Raw genomic sequence first — 18,734 nt, 5'->3', positions numbered from 1 at the left:
GCCAGTGACGTCAGCAGTTTCTAGGTAAATCTCCAACAGAAATGAGCACACACAGGCACCAAAAAGACATACAAGAATGGTCACAGCAGCATCCCAAATGGCCACCATCAGTACAACACATACACTGCATTATGTTTACAGGATGGAATACTATATAAAAATGTAAAAGAATAAATTACTATACACAACATACATGGATCCTATAAACGTAAAATTCCACAAAGGAATCCAGATATGAAGGAGTATATTCTTCATGAGTCTATTTTAAAAAGACTGAAAAAAAAAAACCCAAGTATAATCTATGGTGGCAGAAGTTGAAATAGTGGTCAGCTCTGCAGAAGGTACTGACTTCAAAGGGGAATGAGAAAAATTTCCAAGACACTGGCAATGCTGTACATCTTGATCTTTCAAAGGGTTATATGCAAGCATTTATTTTGTAAATATTCCTAGAGCTATATACTAAAGACCTGTGCTCTTTATTGCATGCGTGATATGCTTCAATTAAAAGGTTTACGTAACCACTAGGGCATACTCATACGTACATCAGTTTAGATGGGGATGTGAGTTGATAACAATCATGTTGCGGAAGATCCCTGCGGGTGCTACACAGAGATCAGATAGTAGGAAGGTGAGAAGATACAGGCAGAGAGAAAGGAAGCTGCGGCAAGGCAAGGGCAAGGGATTAAATACCCTAAACAGGGCAGTGGCAGCAGAGAAGGGAATGAGATTCCTACGAGAGAGAATCGGGCAGAGCCTATAGAATTAGACCCGTTAGATGTAAAAAATGGAACTGTATTCAGTATCTGGTAGTAATTTACAATGCAAAAGAATATATGTATGTATATGTATGATTGAAACATTATGCTGTGCACCAGAAATTGACACAACATTGTAAACTGACTATACTTCAATAAAAAAAGAATACAAAAAAAAAGTAAGAATGGGAGTGTGGAGTGAGTGGGTGGTTGGAAATTCAGGTAAAGGGAGCAGCTGCTGCGGGAGTTACTAGGCAAGGAGGAGACTGCAGGTTAACATGCTGCATATGAGATATAGGGAACAGAATGTATTCTATAAAGGAAATACCTCCTATATAGGGAGTACATCCTATACAGGGAATATAGGGAACAGAGTGGAGATGGTGAGCAAGTGAATTTAGAAAAACCAATTAGTGAAACTCCGCATTTACAGGAAACTTTGTCTGAAATGAAATCCCTACCTGGGTTTAAGGACTTCAAGGAGGCTGGGTTTCAAAAGCACCCCACCATCTAGCCAGTGTGAAACCTCAGGGGTTATCTTCTGACTTCTGAGTCAAGGAGTGGGGAGCAGCAGGTGCAGGGAATGACTTGCGATCTCACCTCACCCTTGGAGGGCTCCGTGGCCTCGGGCCACCTCACCTCTCCATCCCGCTGTGCCTTTGCTGGGCTGACAGGCGCACTAAATCGTGACTATTTCCCAGGGAGGCCTCACTCTTGTTCTTTTTCACAATACATTTGATTAACGTCTATAGTCAGTGACTCCTTCAGAGCTGAAGTTGCTCATGGCTAGTCTCACACTTACCTGTCTGGACAAATCTTCCTGGCACTTTACCAAAAGACTAGGAAACCTTCCTTAAAAAATTAAAAGATAACCCCAAAGCAAAGTATTCCAATACAGATTTAAAATGGTTTTATAAAAATATTTCTTAAATGCAGTTACTACTTAATATGTTTCTAACAAGATTATACTGTATAGCACAGGGAAACATACACAAGATCTTGTGGTAGCTCACAGCGGAAAAAAATGTGACAATGACTATATGTATGTTCATGTATAACTGAAAAATTGTGCTCTCCACTGGAATTTGACACAACATTGTAAAATGACTATAACTCAATAAAAAATGTTAAAACAATTTCTTAAATGAAGTTACTATTTAATATGTTTCTGCCAAAGGATGAGAACAGAGAAATACAATAACTACAATAACTGTATTTTAAAGATGCATAACTGTCGTACTGTGCACACATACGTGCATTAATAAAAGCCATATAGGCTCACTCTAAGTATATAGGGAGTAGCTCTGAGAAATCTGGGTCCTGTTTATCACCTCTCATTGTGAAGGAAAACCATGTGTTTTCTCATTTTGATAAGAACTCCTATTAGACATTCACAGAGCCGAAGCTGTAGTGATATATGCGGATGATTGTGAAATTCAAACACTTCTTTTGTGTGAGAAGCAATGCGTATAAAGAAACTTTAATTCATAGTTTACAATAGAAGTGGAAGCAATGACTTTATCTAAAAATTCATTAAAAGCTATTCTCTGTCTAGAGTAGCCAAATATTCAGCAGCACCTAAGAAGGCTTTTTAATACACCTGGTACTGCCTAGTTTTAACTTCTGGTTGAGTTGGTAAGCTTCAGCATGGCAAGAACAGAATGTGGATGTACACAGTCAAGAAGTAACAGAATTCTCAGGCTACATCCCTCTCTTCTTAAGTCATCTGCCTTTCGTCCTTCTGGGATACTCAAACCCCAAGGACATGCAGGTAGATTCCTGAGAAAAATTATCTGCAAATACAGGCATAGAGTTAGCCCAAAGAATTCCACTCCTAAAAATGTGTCAGATAACAAATTTTCAGATAGAAATCAAACATTCAGTGGGTACCCAATTTCATAGTTTTTAAACAGTTTAAGTAATCCTGTATTTCTAGTCCGTGTCTGTTGTATCTGTTAATCAGCTGAACTAGATATTTTCTAGTTTCTCAAGAATATTGTACTGTGCTCAAGTAGCGTGGTGAAAAGACCTAGCTAATTCACATTTTGTTTTCCAATGCATAGAGAAAATACATGCATGGTGCTAGGTCCACGCGCCCAGCCAAGCTTTTGTCTTCTCTATGTTCTTATCTTTCCATAGGCTTTAACACTTCCAACTTTTCTTCTGCAGAAGGAAAGGCCACTTGGGCTCACTTATTTGCCTAATAGTCTGTTCCAATTTTTAGAAGCTATTTTATTTTCACTTAATAACGTGGGGAAGATGACAAGCAAAAATGCCCAGGATGTTTAAATAGCACATATGTGAGATGTAATGCCATCAGGTGAAACACACTCACGAGGGCCAACACCATAACCGAGCAGGACCCTCTGGGACCTTCCTGGCAGAGATCCCTCCTCCATATCCTCCGCTGTAGTTCCTCTCTGAAGTACCCAGGTAATAGTATCTCATGCATATTTCCTGAGTTTTTCAGATGCTAAAAATCACTATCAAATGGAAGAAATTAATGACTTGATGATCCTGAGTATGTAGCCCCCAGACTTTCTGGCGCCTAAGGATTGAGCACCATCAGCCAATCAGAGAATTGTGCAGAGCTGATCACATACCCTGGGGCTCCTCTCCCTCACCCGGCTTTTAAAAATCCTTTGCTGAAACCCTTCTGGGAGTTTGGAGATTTGGTGGGGCACAAGCACCCATCCTCCTTGCTCAGCTCTGCAATAAACCTTTCTCTGCTCCAAACTCCAACGTTTGGGTTTGTTTGGCCTCACTGTGCCTTGGGCATGTAAACTTGTGCTCAGTAACAACACCTCGTCCTCTCCTGGGGACATCCTGCAGCTTGAACATTGTCACTGGCTCACACCTGCCAATTGCCTTCAGAGGCTTACAGTTTGGATAGTAAACAAATTCAGGGTAAAATTTTTTATAAATCAGTAAAAACTCTTTGGCAGTGAGAGTTCGGTTAGTAAAGATATAGCAAAATGAAGAAATTTACTTTGTAATTATCCTGTCTTCAGGGACTGCAAGACAAACTGCAAAGTGGCCGTACAAATGGTGGCCTCCTATGGAATTATCTTACAAGTCATGAGTTAGACTATATTATGTCAAAGAATATGTAGCATGAGGAGAATTCCCATTTGATGGGCAAGAGAAAACCAGAAATCCAATGACTGTTCCGATAAGAAGTGGCTCTTTTCTCTAATCACATCATTAAAGTGTTCACAGGAAAAGGTTCTTCTTTCTAGTTAATTATCATCTAATGACTGGTAGATTATTTTGCATAAACTAATAGGCAACAACACTATTAAAAAAAACTCGGCAGAACTGATTAATTAGTTCTCTCATTTAAAGTATTTAATTAGGCTATTTTTCACAGTAACAATAAGAAGTGTGCTAAGTCAAATCTGTTGACTATGGAGAAATCATTTATCACTCTAAGTGGAATTAAAGGCACTGGAACAGAACACCCAGAGGTAGAGTACCATGTCAACCTTGGCCTTACCCTTTGATTTCAAGGCTTCTAATACCTTTGAATCAGCTGTTACATCACTCACTAGCTTGATTTCAATACTTTGAGAAGTCAGCTGGAGCAACTTTTCGAAGAGACGTTGACCCTAGAAAAAATATTCAGAAACAAAGTCAGAAAATCTAAAAGTAGGCTATTTTAAATAGGAATAAATAAACATTGAAAATGAAAACAATTCATTCAAATTTAAAAGGCAAGCACTTCAGCGGTTACTATTTATGGAAAATTCTTTCAAGAGTTGATAGAAACAGTAGTAGTTCAAACACAGATTACATTGGTTTTTGAGTATTGTGTGACTCACCAATTATTGCAATAATCACCTCAAAGCTACAATGCAAATCTACTCTTCTCTTACTTTTTCATGAACTCTGAAGTTATCTACACATGAAGAGATAGAGAATATTAAACAGCTGTGGTTAGGTCCAGAGAGACTCAGATTCCAGCTGGTTTTCCAACTTAAGAGCTGGATTTCTTAAGAATAGGAGGGTGAGTGTGTGTGTGTTCATGTACAGCTAGGGAATTGTGCTGTGCACCAGAGAGTGACACAACATTGTAGACTGCCTACACCTCAATAAAAAAAAATCTGTATTTCTTAATCTCACTAGTTTCCAGTTTCTTCCTCAGTAAAATGTAGATAATATTAGTATATACTTTAAAGGGTTTTCGTGAGGATTAAGAGTTAGTAGTAGGCAAGTATCCCTTAAACGTTTGCTATTGTGAGGGTCATCATGGCTACTTACTATAGTGGTAGGGATTTGTCTAAATTCAACTTGTTTAAAACTTATTTTATTGAATTCAAGTTATGCTCTGCCTAGAAATCTAGAAGTATTAGCCCAGCCTGAAAATGACTGAAGTAGAAGACCAAATAAAAAATAAAGGTTTTCCTTATAAGATTTTCACAAGCATATAAATTTTATAGTAAATTTTAGTCTCTGGGAGACTCTGCATAGTGGTAGGTTCACAGTCATTGTATCATCTCAGGCGAGTGAGTTGCAACGTTGCCCCGTTTATTTTCCCTTGTGCATTTTCCCAGACTCCTCCTTGTCATAAAAGTGAACTGGTCTTCTTTTATTGGTTTTTCAGATTTTTGTTTTTGGCCACAAACTCAAATGCCTTCAGAGGCCAAAAGGACAAGAAGGCTTTGGCCTTAATGGCCCCCAAGTGGCAGTCTTGACAAGAATGGATTATTGGTGCTGATTATGTAGAAAGGATCTGAAGACTGATAAGAGAAGATGGCTGAAACGTCGATGTAGAGCAGTGATTCCTGCGATGCAGCCTCAGAAAGGAAAGAAGCCAAAGATCAAAACCCTACAGCTCTGGAGTATTAAGGAGGAGGGAGCTGGGGAGCCTGTGCCAAGATGCCAGCTGACAACAGGGAAGAGTGTCTGGTATAACCCAGCCGCACTCCAACCTGGAGCCAGTGCAGCACAGCTAAAGCTCCATGCTCCCTGGGCATTGGAGGATAGAGGAGTTGCCCCCATGTCAGGGATGGAGGCTTCCTTTTTGTTTGACTAAGTGTGCTGATAAAGGATGCCCAAAGCAGAACTCATCAAAAGCGACCAAATTACTCTGCATGCGGAGCTTGGCGGCAGCCTCCCCACAAACCAGGTATTCCTCCAAGGTGTGCTGAATGTGTGCATCAGGCAGTTGCGAATTGCTTTTTTAAATAAAGAGGTGAGAGGAGAGAAGGGGAAAGAAAAAGAGAGACATAGGAGGAGACAGAGAGGGAAGAGTAGGGAAAAAGGCAGCTGTTGATTTGCTGATTTCAGGGTCTAAGTAAATTTCCAGTTTACTATGGAGAAGGGAGGGCTTGTCAGTGAGAAGCTCAGACACTAGATACGAGGGAAGACGCACTTGGTGGGGTTTTCCTGCAGACAGAGTTGCCACCAACATAGCCTCCTCTCTGCCAGCTTTGTCACTTTGCTGAGTTGTGACTATGCCCTTGTCACACACCCTTGAAGGCTTGGTGATGTCTGCACAGCCCAGACTCACGGTCATCTCATCATCACATTAATTGTGTTCTTCACCTTCACACAGGGAAAGGGCTTATGGACTTTGGGTGTTCTGTGAGACCCCACCGTTAGTGAGCCAGTATTTTTAAGCAAATTTTTTTTCCCCTCATCTTAGTAAACAGTATATTTAGCACAAATGAAACTTAAGAGATCTTCTATCTGTGTTTCTGGCTCTGTGCCTTAAATTGATTCCCACTGTGTTATTTTTGTAAGATTTAAAATGAAGACCAGAGCTCTCCAACATGAATGAAAATAGAAACTCCAAAAGCTACAGAGAGGGGCAGACTGTCATTAAATAAAGCTTATTTTTATTTTTACTTCAATATGTGCTGATTACTTACGCCAAGGATTCTTAACATTTTAAATTATAGTGCTCAATCTAATGAACTCGCGCTCGGGCAGAACTTCTACACTTCTACGTAAGGCAGAACTTCTATTAAATCTCCCCTCTTTTCAATGTCTTACTTCCTGGTCCACACAGTATTGCTAAGACATTCAGAACGCTGTTACCTCCAAAGGTATGAAACACTCTATGCAGAGATCTGCAGTAAGGCCTCCTGCTTTCTGAGTTAAATTCACTTATTGTGTTTTCATAATGGAATAACAAAAGCCCCTTGGCTTTTAAACATCAGTAGTTTAAAGACTTGCAAACGTCAGCCAACATCTCAAACTTAAATAAATCATCCTGAAGACAGTCAGTGGCTTAGGCAGGTTGACCTCCTTTCAGCCAATTTTTCCCTGATGTCTGCAGTAATCTCATGACAGACAGCCTCGTCCTGGAGAGGAAGCTGTACCCAAGGACAGATGTCCAGCTCAGTCCCTTTGTGACTATGAAGAGGCTGCTGAACACAGGGAGCCCTTTCAATCCCAAGAGAGCAGGGGTTATAAATACTGCCTATTTCTGTTGACCCCAGACAACTCATGGGCAGGATGAAATGCCACAGCAAAATGTGACAGGAAGAAACAAAAATACCAAAGAGAAATCAGAAGGAAGTCATGCTCCGTAAGCTTAATTCTGGAGATTATGTAGAATATGGTGATGGTTTTCAAACCTGTTTTAACAGTTGAACTCTTTGTTCAAATGAAAACTTAAGCTAAGCATCTCCATCAATCAGTCTCTGCCCTCCTGTGCAGAATCCCCAGGACTTCACAGAACAAACACAGCTGGAAAACCCCTGAAGTTTACCCCTTCATCAGACTGAGGTATGATGTCAGAATCATCAGGATACCAAGATTGAGAGTATAATGTCAGAGCTGGACGACACCATTGAGATCAGTAGTCTATCAATCTCCCCACTTTATAAACAAGGACTGAGGTCCAAGAAAATTAAGTGGTGTGTTGATGTTCACAACAGTGTAGTTTTTGCTCCATGACCATTTCTGTTATGTTAAAGTTGGAAAGGAAGGGGTATTCGGGGGAGAACATTATCCCCAAGCCACTCCCTCTCCTTTCCCTCCCAGCTCTGGTATAGTCAGCTCTTCTGAGTTAAGATGTTCTGGGGCTGGAAGGCATTTGATTACCGGCAGAGTCAGTTTCTGGTATCCATGTGCCTGTAGAGCCATCCTCTGTGTCACATGAATGTCCAAGTGCTTCCTGTTCTCCAAGAGGCTGGGCAGGAGTTGGGGCAGCCTTGCTAGGCCTGGAGCTGGGAGTGTGAAGCATCAAAGGGAGAGGTGTTCTCCAGGTGCCCCAGTGAGGGACAAGCTGACCATCTAATATGGCCCCTCCTTCACCTGAAAGGAACCACTATTGATCTGATAAAGTCAAATATCAACACATTTAAGAGGACCCAACAAGGGAGACGCTTGAACACAATGAGTACCAGGCTACTCAAGAAGACAGGAGCTGGAGGAAAAACACAGTGATGAGCACTTAAGGGCAGTCAAACGTGGCTGGACTAATACTCAGAGATTTTTAGAGCTAACTAAAGAACAGTATGGCCAATAAGGGTGGTAAGTGGAGAAAAGAGTGCTAGATAAAATAAGGATAGGTAACATGTGGCTAATAGGTGTAGTGGAAGAAAAAAAAAGAGACAAAAAGAATATGTTTGCAAATAACAGGAGAAATCATTGTCCAACTTGAGGAAAGACCTGAATTTACATGTTGAAAAGTTGGAGGCAAATGTAATGTGGAAAGTCACATCTAGGTACATTCTGTAAAGTTAACCAATACCTAGGGAAAAGAGGAATTCTTAACAAACTTTTGGTCAAATACGAAACCACAAAAAACGTCACCTATCAAGGAAAATGGATCAGACTGGTGTGGAGCTAACCATCGGCAATACCAAACCCGCATTTGGTGGTGACAGACCATGGGAGAAAAAGACTGAAGCCCAAGAATGCTTTACCCAGTCAGGGATTTTACCTGCCAGCGCGAAAGAAAGAACTATTTGCAGATATATTCAGATTTAGAGACTGCACTACCTACATTACCCATATGAGGAACATATTCAATGAAGGACGCTAACCAGACAGTAAATAACACTAAAAGCCATTAAGGAGAATGAAGAGGAGCGGAAACAAGTGGTGAGCAATGTGACATGGATAAGTGTTTGATGTATTTGCTAATGAAGGATTCTTGAAGAGATATAATAGAAAAGAACAAATCTGACTCCATATTAGATCTGTTCCTTTGTCTTTAACCCTCTGTTTCCTGGGCTTAGTCATACTGGTTCTGCACCTTTTGTAAAAGAATGTTGCCTACAGCCTGAACTATACAGTAGAGCCCATTCTCAAGACTGGAATCTTTAAGGGTATTAATACTTTTCCCTTCATATAAAGATAAAAAGTTGCAGAATAGAAAATAACTTGTGACTTGCTGGAGGGTTTCAGGGACACCATGACCTGACCTACCTGGACAGCTGCAAGAACAAAGGGTTCTGACACCAAGAAGTTTGCAACAACCATATTGCTTCCTCCCACTCAGGAAGCCCACATCTAGAGATACATCCCAAAGAAACAAAAGCACCAAAATGTGTGTGTGCACGCACGTTGTGCACATGTGTGTATTTATGACTACGTATGTTAGCTAAGCTATTATCATACACACACAGGATAAAAAGTATGAACAAAGCCATCCCTGTCGGGGGCAGATGAAGAGAGATGAAGAAGCTCATCGTGCCAATAAGGGGCGAGGAAGTAGCAAGGAATTAATATCAGGAGCGGCGTGCTTACTGCAGGGACCTGGGCAGCTGGACTCCCGCGGTACTAAGAAGTCGCTCTGACGTTGCTCCAGCGTCCGCTCTGGCTGCAGAAGGCAGGCAGACAATGTAATCGTGGCAGTGCATTCAGGAGCACAGAGGAGAGTGTGGATGGCACTGCAGGAGATGGTGGCCTGGGACGTGACTGGGGCAAGGGAGGAATGCCAGGATGGGCCACACAGTCTGGCTCTTCCACAATCACTTGCTCTGAGAGGGCAGAGGATCCCACACAGAATGGAGGCCGAATGCCTTCAAGCCCTCACTGCCAACAGTCCCAGCTTCCCAGGGGAAGCAACCATGAGGGTTTTCTACATGCTCCCTGAAAAACGCTATGGTCTGAAGAAAGCAGGTCCCTTAGTCCTCTTATCCCACTTGTGAGAATGGATCCTGAGCGAAAGAGCAAAAAGAAAGCAATGTTTTGCACAGAGACATTTACTGCAGTAGAATTTATTTCAGAAAAAAAAGAAGTAGCCTAAATGTCCACTAATAGAGAAACAGCTATGTACATTTAATTCGGTTTATCTACTACATTGTCTATCATGCAGCCTAATTAAAATAATATTTACCAGGGTTTCTAATAACACGGAAAGATGCTCATGGTATGACATTCAGTTCAAAATTAAAATACAATTTTCTTAATTTGAGCCTACATATGCAATTATGAATAAAATATAAAACTATTACAAAAATTTTCTTCATGATCACATGATTTCATTTTTCTTTCATTTCTCTGTAGTTTCCAAATTTCCTGTAGTAAGAAACTATTACTATTGCTATAAGAAAAAAAATTCAACCCAACCTATTCTTTTTAAAAGAAAGTTCCAAAAACATAAATTGACCATAGGAAATATGGAGTGAAGGTCTAGAGAGAAAACAATCAAGCGTATAGGTAAATAAAACTAACATAAGACAACTTTAAAGAAAAGTCATTATTTAATGCCAATACTTGAGAAGAATGTATTAGTTCATGATTTATTCATGCCTAAATGATTGGATTTTAAAAGAATCAAAGAGGTTAAACTTTTGCTAATTGTAGTGCTTATGAGTTTATATCACAATGATGATTTCCCTTAGAAATATATTAGGGGGGGGGGGTATAGCTCAAGTGGTAGAATGCATGCTTAGCATGCAGAAGATCCTGGGTTCAATCCCCAGTACCTCCTCTAAAAATCAATCAATCAATAAACCTAATTACCCCCCCTCCCCTACAAATAAAATTATATTGAATACTCTTATCTAATATTTCAAACTTAACTACATTGGCCCTCAGTATTTTAAAGTGACACTGTAGACTGATTTCAATATGTATTATGTTATATAAATATAAGTATATTGTTACTTTCTTATATATTGATATCAAATATATATATATAGGAAAGCAAGCAAGAATGTAATTAGAATTACTCAACAGCTGGGGAAACGACAGCACAGAGAAGCAGCAGGAATTCACTAAGAAAGCACAGCACTGAGGGAGGACCAGAAACCACAGGAGCCAGGGGGCTCTGACGAGCAGCCAAGCAGCCGAGATCAGAGACGGAGCTGCACAGGCCTGCTCGCTGGCAGCTCCTTTCACGGCTGCTCCACCGTATTCTTATCATTGGTTTCTGTCTCCCCCACTACTCTGGGCTCCAAAGGGGAGGGACCGTTGCTCATTTGATTTTGTATCCCCAGCGAACAGCACAGTACCTTGATAAATGTTTGTTCAATAAAGATACGTTCAAAATCACTCTATGGCCATATTTCAAAAAGGAGAAGGCCAGTTTATAAGCATTTGCTGAGTGTTGATTTTGTGGAACAGGGAAAAGATGCTGCTTTGAAAGACAGGGACACTCTTTCCATAAGGTGATGCTATTTTCACACTGACACTGCGCCAGGAGTTGGTTTTTCAGCCTGGAGATGAGAGGGCTGAAGAGACTCTACTGTTGGACATCCACAAGCAATCGCTGTGCACCCTCGTCTTCCTGGCCATCTGCTCGACAGCAAAGCTAGAGAATAAACATGACACAAGCCCTAGAGCCCTGAAGTAGGTGGAACATTCAAGTAGAAGCTGCCACCTTTTTATATAATCACGGAGAGAACAACTGGAATAAACAGGATGAAACAGAAACAGATAAAATTAGGTTGACAAACAGAGCAGGAAAGGGATCGACCTGGCCCTATCGTGACATCTGTGAAACTCACACGCTGTTCATTAGAGTGGGACAGTTTAAAGCAGTGACTCCCAATCCTGGCTGCCCAAGGGAGTCTCCAAGTAATCTTTTAAAATGTATCAAAGCCTGAGTCCCTTTCCAAACAGTCTAATTTTAACTGATCTGAGTCTGGGCATCAATATATTTTAAAAGCTCTCCAGGTGATTCTGACTGGTAGTCATGGTTGAACACTGTCATACTTGGAGAACAGGCTGAGAATCTACTAGAAAATATGCACATTTTCCTTTCTCCTTTCTTCACCTAAACCTTGAAGAACAACTTGAGTCAGTATTCTGGGTAGAATTATCTTCACCTCCTGTAACAGAAGTTGAGAAGTTGATGGACAGCTAAAAGATATTCCTGCTCTAAAATGAGAAAAGGAAATTCCTGCACTAGAAAAACAAAAACAAATGAAAACAGAAACTATCTTTTATAAGCTCCATCATTTGTTGTTTTACAAACATCACCTAATCAAATTTACAAAGCAATGAGGAAACTGAGGATTGAAGGGATTATGACATTTGCCCAATGTGACCACAACTACTAAACTAGTGGTCACGTCAAATGTAGCTGGTGCCAACCCTATGGTCCTTCCACTGTAGCACGTGCCTCCTGCATAATGCTGCTAGTTTGCCTTTTCTATAAACCCAAGCTTTGAGAACTGAAAATAAACAAAATAATGGATTCTAAACTGAGCCAAATAACAACAGAGCATTAGTATGTAACCTAATTATGTTTCAGTTAATTTTTACATGTTTTATTTTTCCCTATAGCCGCCTCCCCCTGCAAAACAAAAGAGACTGCAGGAAGTTTGCCATAATATAGTAAAAACATATTCAAGTCCTCAGATCTACATCGAAGAAACAAAGGATGAAATGTGTGTTTTCCATGTTGTATCAGAATGTCCTACCTTCTCTAGCTGCCTCACTCCAACCTTCTAATTACAACACACCAACCTCTTAATTACAATACACCAATCTCTTAATTACAACAGGTTGGAAGAATTTCAATTATTCTGAAGGATCCAGTCTCTACCAACTATGCTCACCTTCTTTTAGGCGAAACTCAAAGCAGGAACTGTTCTCATTTTATTTTTCCCAGATAACACAAAAGTTAGTAAAAAATAAAAGAAATTCTAATTAAATATTATGATGATGTTACCGGATATCTGGAAACTTTTATCAGGCTTTTACACGGCAATGGCACTGTTAAAAACAGAATTATCCTGGGTTCCAGAAATACCCTTGTGTTGTAAAGTAGATGCTGGCTATTTGCATGGAATGACTGAAAGGTCCCCTTCAATAGACTTGGAGAGGGAATGGAAACCCACACTGGAAGACCAGAGATGGGAAAGAAAGGAAGAGTGGGCTTAGAGAGGCACTGAAGATGGAGAATCAGTAAGATGGTGGAGATGGAGAATGAGAGGCACTGGTGTGTGTGGAGTCTTGGCTAACCGCCCCCCACCAGACATTCTGGGTCAAAATATGAAGTGATAGCAATAGAAGGACAAGGAAAAGGTTTATAACTCAGGTAAAACAAAAGCTCTTTCCTGTTGGCTAACTTACATCTATAGCCAGGAAGAATGTTGCTAGGAAGGAATGAGTGGGCTTCAAGACAGAGCTGGAGACCCAGGTCACACATGGATGCACTGCTTACTCAGCTGACGGCAGGGAGTATCCCACCAACACCAAAGCGAGATTACCGGATGTTGCCTGGTTATAGGGAACTTCAATTCAAACAGAAACAAGGAACAGAACACCAACCAAAGGATCAACCAACAAAAATAAGAAGTGGCTATAGATTTGAGAAAACCATGTTACTTCTTGGGTATTCAACATGACAGCTGTGCATAGGGATATATATGTATGTACATATGTATGTCCGTATGTATAGATAGATGAGTGAGAGCAAGATTCTGTGTGTATGTACATGTATGTGCAGAAACTTATAAGTAACAAATAAAAGCCAGAACTCCATATATAATGATAATTTGCCTAATTCTTCTTATCCACCCAGAGTTTCACATTTGTAGAAGTTATATTCCTCTTTTAATTTTACACGGTAACCATCCTGGTTTCTAGCACAGTGTATAACACACAGTAAGAATTCATTATTTGTTACTACAATTAAACTGACTTGAACTAGAGTTGCAGTGTGTATACAGATAAGTAAATGTGAATGATAACATTCATAAATTTAATAGCAAACACACAGCCACTAAAATGGTCAAAGACTGTTCTATACTTTTTATATATGTTAACTAATTTAATCTATACAACAATCTGTGGGGTTAAGTTCTGTTATCACCTTGATTTTGCTGACGAGAAAACTAAGGCACAGAGAGTTCAGCATCTTGCTTAAAGTCACATAGCTGGTAAGTAGATAAAAAGAAATCTGAGCTATACTCCTGACTCATTTCTACAGTCTGCCTACCACTTACTGTGTAGATTCAGGGTCCTGGCGTATGCTTCCCAAAATGACTTACTGGATCAATGAACTTTCATACGTGGTACTTAACTAAATTGAGCAAATAACGTCAAATTGTAAAAATCATAATTTTTCAAAATTAAACCATCGTGATGTATCATCAACTGGCAATCATGGCTCCCTGTAGACCAGTAACTAATTGATTTCATAAAAATACATCTCATTAAGATTCAGTTGTTGCAGCTCATTAATTATTTTATTTGGTTCCTTACTGTGAACTCCCAGAAAATCGGATTTTTTTTTTACTCAGTGAACTAGGTAGCTCTACCAATAAGCCTTTGTTAAGCCCTATTTCCTGGCTTTTCCTAAACAGACTTGATTTCATAAATCTCCATCATTTTATCCCATAAATTAGCAATCAAGTTGTCCTAGAAATATAATATTTCAAGGTTTAAACTCATTCTGAAAGAAAGAAATAAAACCCTTAGCCCAACCCTATATTTTGATTAAATATGAAAATATGGTTACCAAGGAGCTATAGCCCTCACTAGCCCTTAACATGGCTATGATGCAGAGGAAAGTCACTGCCCAGTTTCTTTCAGCACAGAGGGAGTCAACCATCAAGAGATTAACAACACCCAGTGCAAGGTAGGAAAGACAAGATGCATTTTTTAGGGTCCCCCTCATCCAACCCTCAAGCCCTAGAGCAGTGTTGGCCACAGGACTTAGGATTCAGAGGCCCAGGAGAACTTACCTAAATACCACATGTCTTGGGCTTTTAGAGATAAGTTTTTACAGAGCCTGGATCACTCCTTCCTGCCTGCCCTCTTAGCATGCAAGACGGGTAACTGTACAGAGATCAGGAAAGGAGGAAAGAAAACAGGTCCTTCCTGTCAGCTTTTTCTCTTTGGTGCACTTTAAGGACGCATATCCTATTCTCTCCAGGCCACCAAGTTTTACATTCCTCAAAAAGAAGGTATGGCTGAAAGCCTATTTGATTTAAATTTTACCTGTTTATTTATTTATTTTTTAATCTTTCCAATAGCTCTCAACTTTGGCCTACAAAAACTGCAGACTCTAGGCACAAATGGTTTCATCCACCCTCCTCTGCTCCACCCTCGTCTCTCCTCCTCCATTAAAAGGCTCGAACAAACACTAACATGTCCCTAGGGTGATCGAGTTCCTCTTAAAGTTCCTGCCTGAGAAAGCTCACGATTACCAAAGAACTGTCCTTCCCAGTCAACACTCGAAGATAGGCCTCCGTAGGATGGCAGGAGCCGAAATTTGATAAGCACCAGTTAGCAATCCTGGGTAGGTTTCACATGGACCAACCCTCTTCCCACTGCTTTATAAATTTCTACTTTCCTGACGCTGCTCAGGCCCCTGCCACCCGCTCCAATCCCTCATTCCACTGTAAAGTGCATAGTCATTCTGTGCACAAATCTTGTTGAGTTTCTCCCTTCACCTGAACCCTCTTCCCTCTTGCAATAGTATTACTGATTAAAATCTGCCCTGACCACTTCAGCTAGTGTCCAGCTTTGTTTATCTTTGACACAATTTATTCAACAAATATTTACAACTTCATATTTGTTGCCCAAGAAATATTTACTTTAACAGCTAGTATGCACCAAGCACCATGCTAGGCACTGTTATGCCAAACCGACCGGAGCCTCCCTCATCCATTTCACCACTGCCCTGTGAGCAGTGCTGAGTATTGACCATCATGTGACTTCAGGAACCATGACCCAGAGACGCTCTGCCATTCCCTGATGACTTATCTTCTCCCAGAGTCTAAACACCAGGAGGGTTTGCTAGACTCACAGAGCAGGAGGTGGGAATGGTTTAGATCAGCTCTTTTCAAAGATCTGAGAGCATACAAACCACCTGGGGATTTGGCTGCCAACAATTCTTCCCATCCTGTACACGCACGCCCCCATCCTGGAGTCTCTCGTCCCTCCAAGAATGCGGCCGGGCCCTGTGACTTGTTTTGACTAACAGAATGCAGCAAAGTAATGTTTTGGGAACCTAGGCATTCAGAGGTCTTGTAGTTTTCATATTCTCCTTCCTGGGACCCAGCTGCCCTACAAAAACCTGGGGTTACAGCTTTTTGTGTCCACGTGCAGAGAATGAGACCAGGCCAGCCTCAGATGGTCCAGCTTCAGCTGCCCTCCCACCTAAATACAACTGCGTGAGTAACCCCAGCCAGCACCAGAGCAAAAGACTTGTCAACCAACTCACAGAGAGAATCATAGGGAATAATAATAACTAATTTTTTGTTATACTGCGATAGAAAATTGAATAGAAACGGCTGCAGCAAAAACTTAAAGCATGTGGCATTGTCTCTGGGACTGGGCGGTGGTAGAGGCTGCAATCTCACGCTGTTACTCAAGGCCTGGAAAATAGTAAAGAAGTTGCTTTTGAGGCCTTGAGAAAGTCATAGCTGAAAGTAAGGCGGCACTACTGCCTGCTGTAAAGTAGGGGATTTGGAGATCTGGCTAATTAGATTATTCAGGTAGATTATCGAAGTTTTGATGGTACACTGTAAAAAGGAACTGTTTCGTCTTCACGCAGAGTTTTGAGAAAAACGAAGGAAATCTAGGACTGTCTCTCAATTCAGCAAAACATTCTCCAAGTGAGAAAAGACCTTGGAAAAGATCAAATCACAGTTGTGGCTGTAAGATGCCACGTTGAGACCTCTGAAAGATGGAAAGCGGGGTGTGCGTCACAGATCCTATCAGTTAGACAGAAGGGCTCCTGGAAATTTTCAGGATGAGGTTCTGAAGCATCTTGAGTCACAGTCCAAAGTAGAAGAAGAACCCATCTGTGAGTTATTTGTGGTGTGGCCTTTTGCTAATAGAGTGGATTATAACTGGATACACAGTCTACAAATGTTTTTAAGGGGTTGTTTCATTTTGGGTTAAAAAAAAAGGACAGAGATGGTTTAAAATGAAAAGAGGTCTCTGGGGCCTCAGATTTCTACTGGCGGGAAACCAACTAAGAAAATAAGTCTGAAGCAAACACAGGCTATTTCTTATGAAAAAGAAAGAACACAGAGGGTGGAGCAAAGAATTTCTGAGAACAGCAAATTAGGAAAGCACTCCCACAGAGCAGAAGTAGATCCCAGTCCAGAAACATTCCCTGTTCTCCGAGGTCGGAAAACTGCTGCCGTGGGCAGGGATGGCTTTCAAAATGGCCGTGGACGCACCACTGATTCATGATCTCCACTTCCCACTTTTGAACAGAAGTATCTATCATAGTTATCTCATTTCTGTTTCGCCACTGTATGCTGGGAGTGTGTGTTGGGGGGCATAGATTTCCAAATCAAGAGGCCCCCACGTGAGAAATCTTACCCAGAGCCTGACCTGATGCAGATAGAAGAGATCCTGGCCTTTGAGCCTTTTCTATCATCAGACACAAGCCTAGGGGGATGAGGAAAGCATTTTGTATGTAGGTGAGATATGGACTGCTGTGGCGCGAGTGCACTGTGGTATAAAATTTCCAAAGATACCTGCTAAAAATTCTCCCCATTCCCATATGGATGCTGCCCCTCCCATCCTGGATTTGTGACTTGCTTTGACCAAAGAATTAGGTGGAGGCAATTGGGATACTGGAGCCCAGGGCTTAAGAGGTCTCGTAAGACCTCTGCTTTCCTGTCTTTGCTCTTTTAGGATACAACCATGAGTAAAGAGTTCAAGTTTGTTTACTGAATGATGAGAGACACACGCAGAGAGAGAGAGAGAGAGAGAGAGAAAGAGTTCCAGGCAGCCCCCAGACATTCCAGCCACTCGAGGTAAGATGCTGACAAGTGAGCAGTCATCTTGGATCCTCCAGTCCCTGGTAAGCCACCCCAGCCAACACCATTTAGACCGGAGACAAGTTCTCTCTGACAAACCCTGCCTAGAATCATGAATGAATAAGTGATTGTTGTTTTTTAAATCACTAAGATTTGGGATGACATATGCTGCAATAAATATCTGAAGCAACTGCTTCAGTAGATGTAGAAGAGTGCAGAACATAATCAGTGAATTTATCTGATTCTTTTTTAGGATGGCCTTTATTGGTTTTTTGTTCTTTTTTTTAAACCTATTTTCTAATATATTTTGACTTTAAAAGAGTATAATTGAAGCAAATCAAAGCACCAATGAAGTAATAATTACAGGCTTAATGCCAACACATTTTGTACACGAAGAGGCAAAACTCATTTTATCCTTGACCCACACAGGCCAAAGGTCATACACTTGACTAGAACATCCTGGGTAGCTCAGTGTTATCATGGTTGCACCAACACAAAGAGAAACAGGCTAAAGATTACCAGGATCATTTTCTTATCTCCAGGACAGTCAGTTTTCTAAAGGCTCTTCTTATAACCAATACATTTCTTTGTTCTAATTCACTCAAATATGACAGTCAGGAATACATACTTATACTGGGAAGTTTGACTCCATTATTAAAAAACGCTGGCTCTGGGTCTCAACAGCAAATTAGGACATCAATTAACCAAATAAATGTTTCAGCAAGCAGTTACGGAACTGGAACTGAAAACATGCAGGTTGTGCAAAGCAGAATTCGGGGGCGTGTCATCAACAGACATCTTCATGTGAAGGCACCACTGAAGTTGTCTCCGATACAGC

At 40.8% G+C, this 18,734-nt stretch overlaps 1 protein-coding gene across 3 annotated transcripts in view; it reads right to left on the bottom strand.

Moving 5' to 3' along the window:
• The window catches only part of PLD5 (phospholipase D family member 5), a 214,309-nt gene that overhangs the window by 76,232 nt on the left and 119,343 nt on the right, over positions 1 to 18,734 (bottom strand). For 2 of the 3 annotated variants that reach the window (XM_074351772.1, XM_074351773.1), the window contains one exon: positions 4,252 to 4,363. In XM_074351772.1, coding sequence (XP_074207873.1) covers positions 4,252 to 4,363 — 112 coding nt within the window. The remainder of the gene's footprint in view (positions 1 to 4,251; positions 4,364 to 18,734) is intronic. The other variant, XM_074351774.1, reaches the window with a different exon arrangement.

Source organism: Camelus bactrianus, chromosome 23 (assembly GCF_048773025.1).
Source record: "Camelus bactrianus isolate YW-2024 breed Bactrian camel chromosome 23, ASM4877302v1, whole genome shotgun sequence".
Lineage (NCBI taxonomy): Eukaryota > Metazoa > Chordata > Mammalia > Artiodactyla > Camelidae > Camelus > Camelus bactrianus.
The sequence above is the reverse complement of the archived record's forward strand: the minus strand, read 5'-3'. Positions and strand labels throughout refer to the sequence as shown.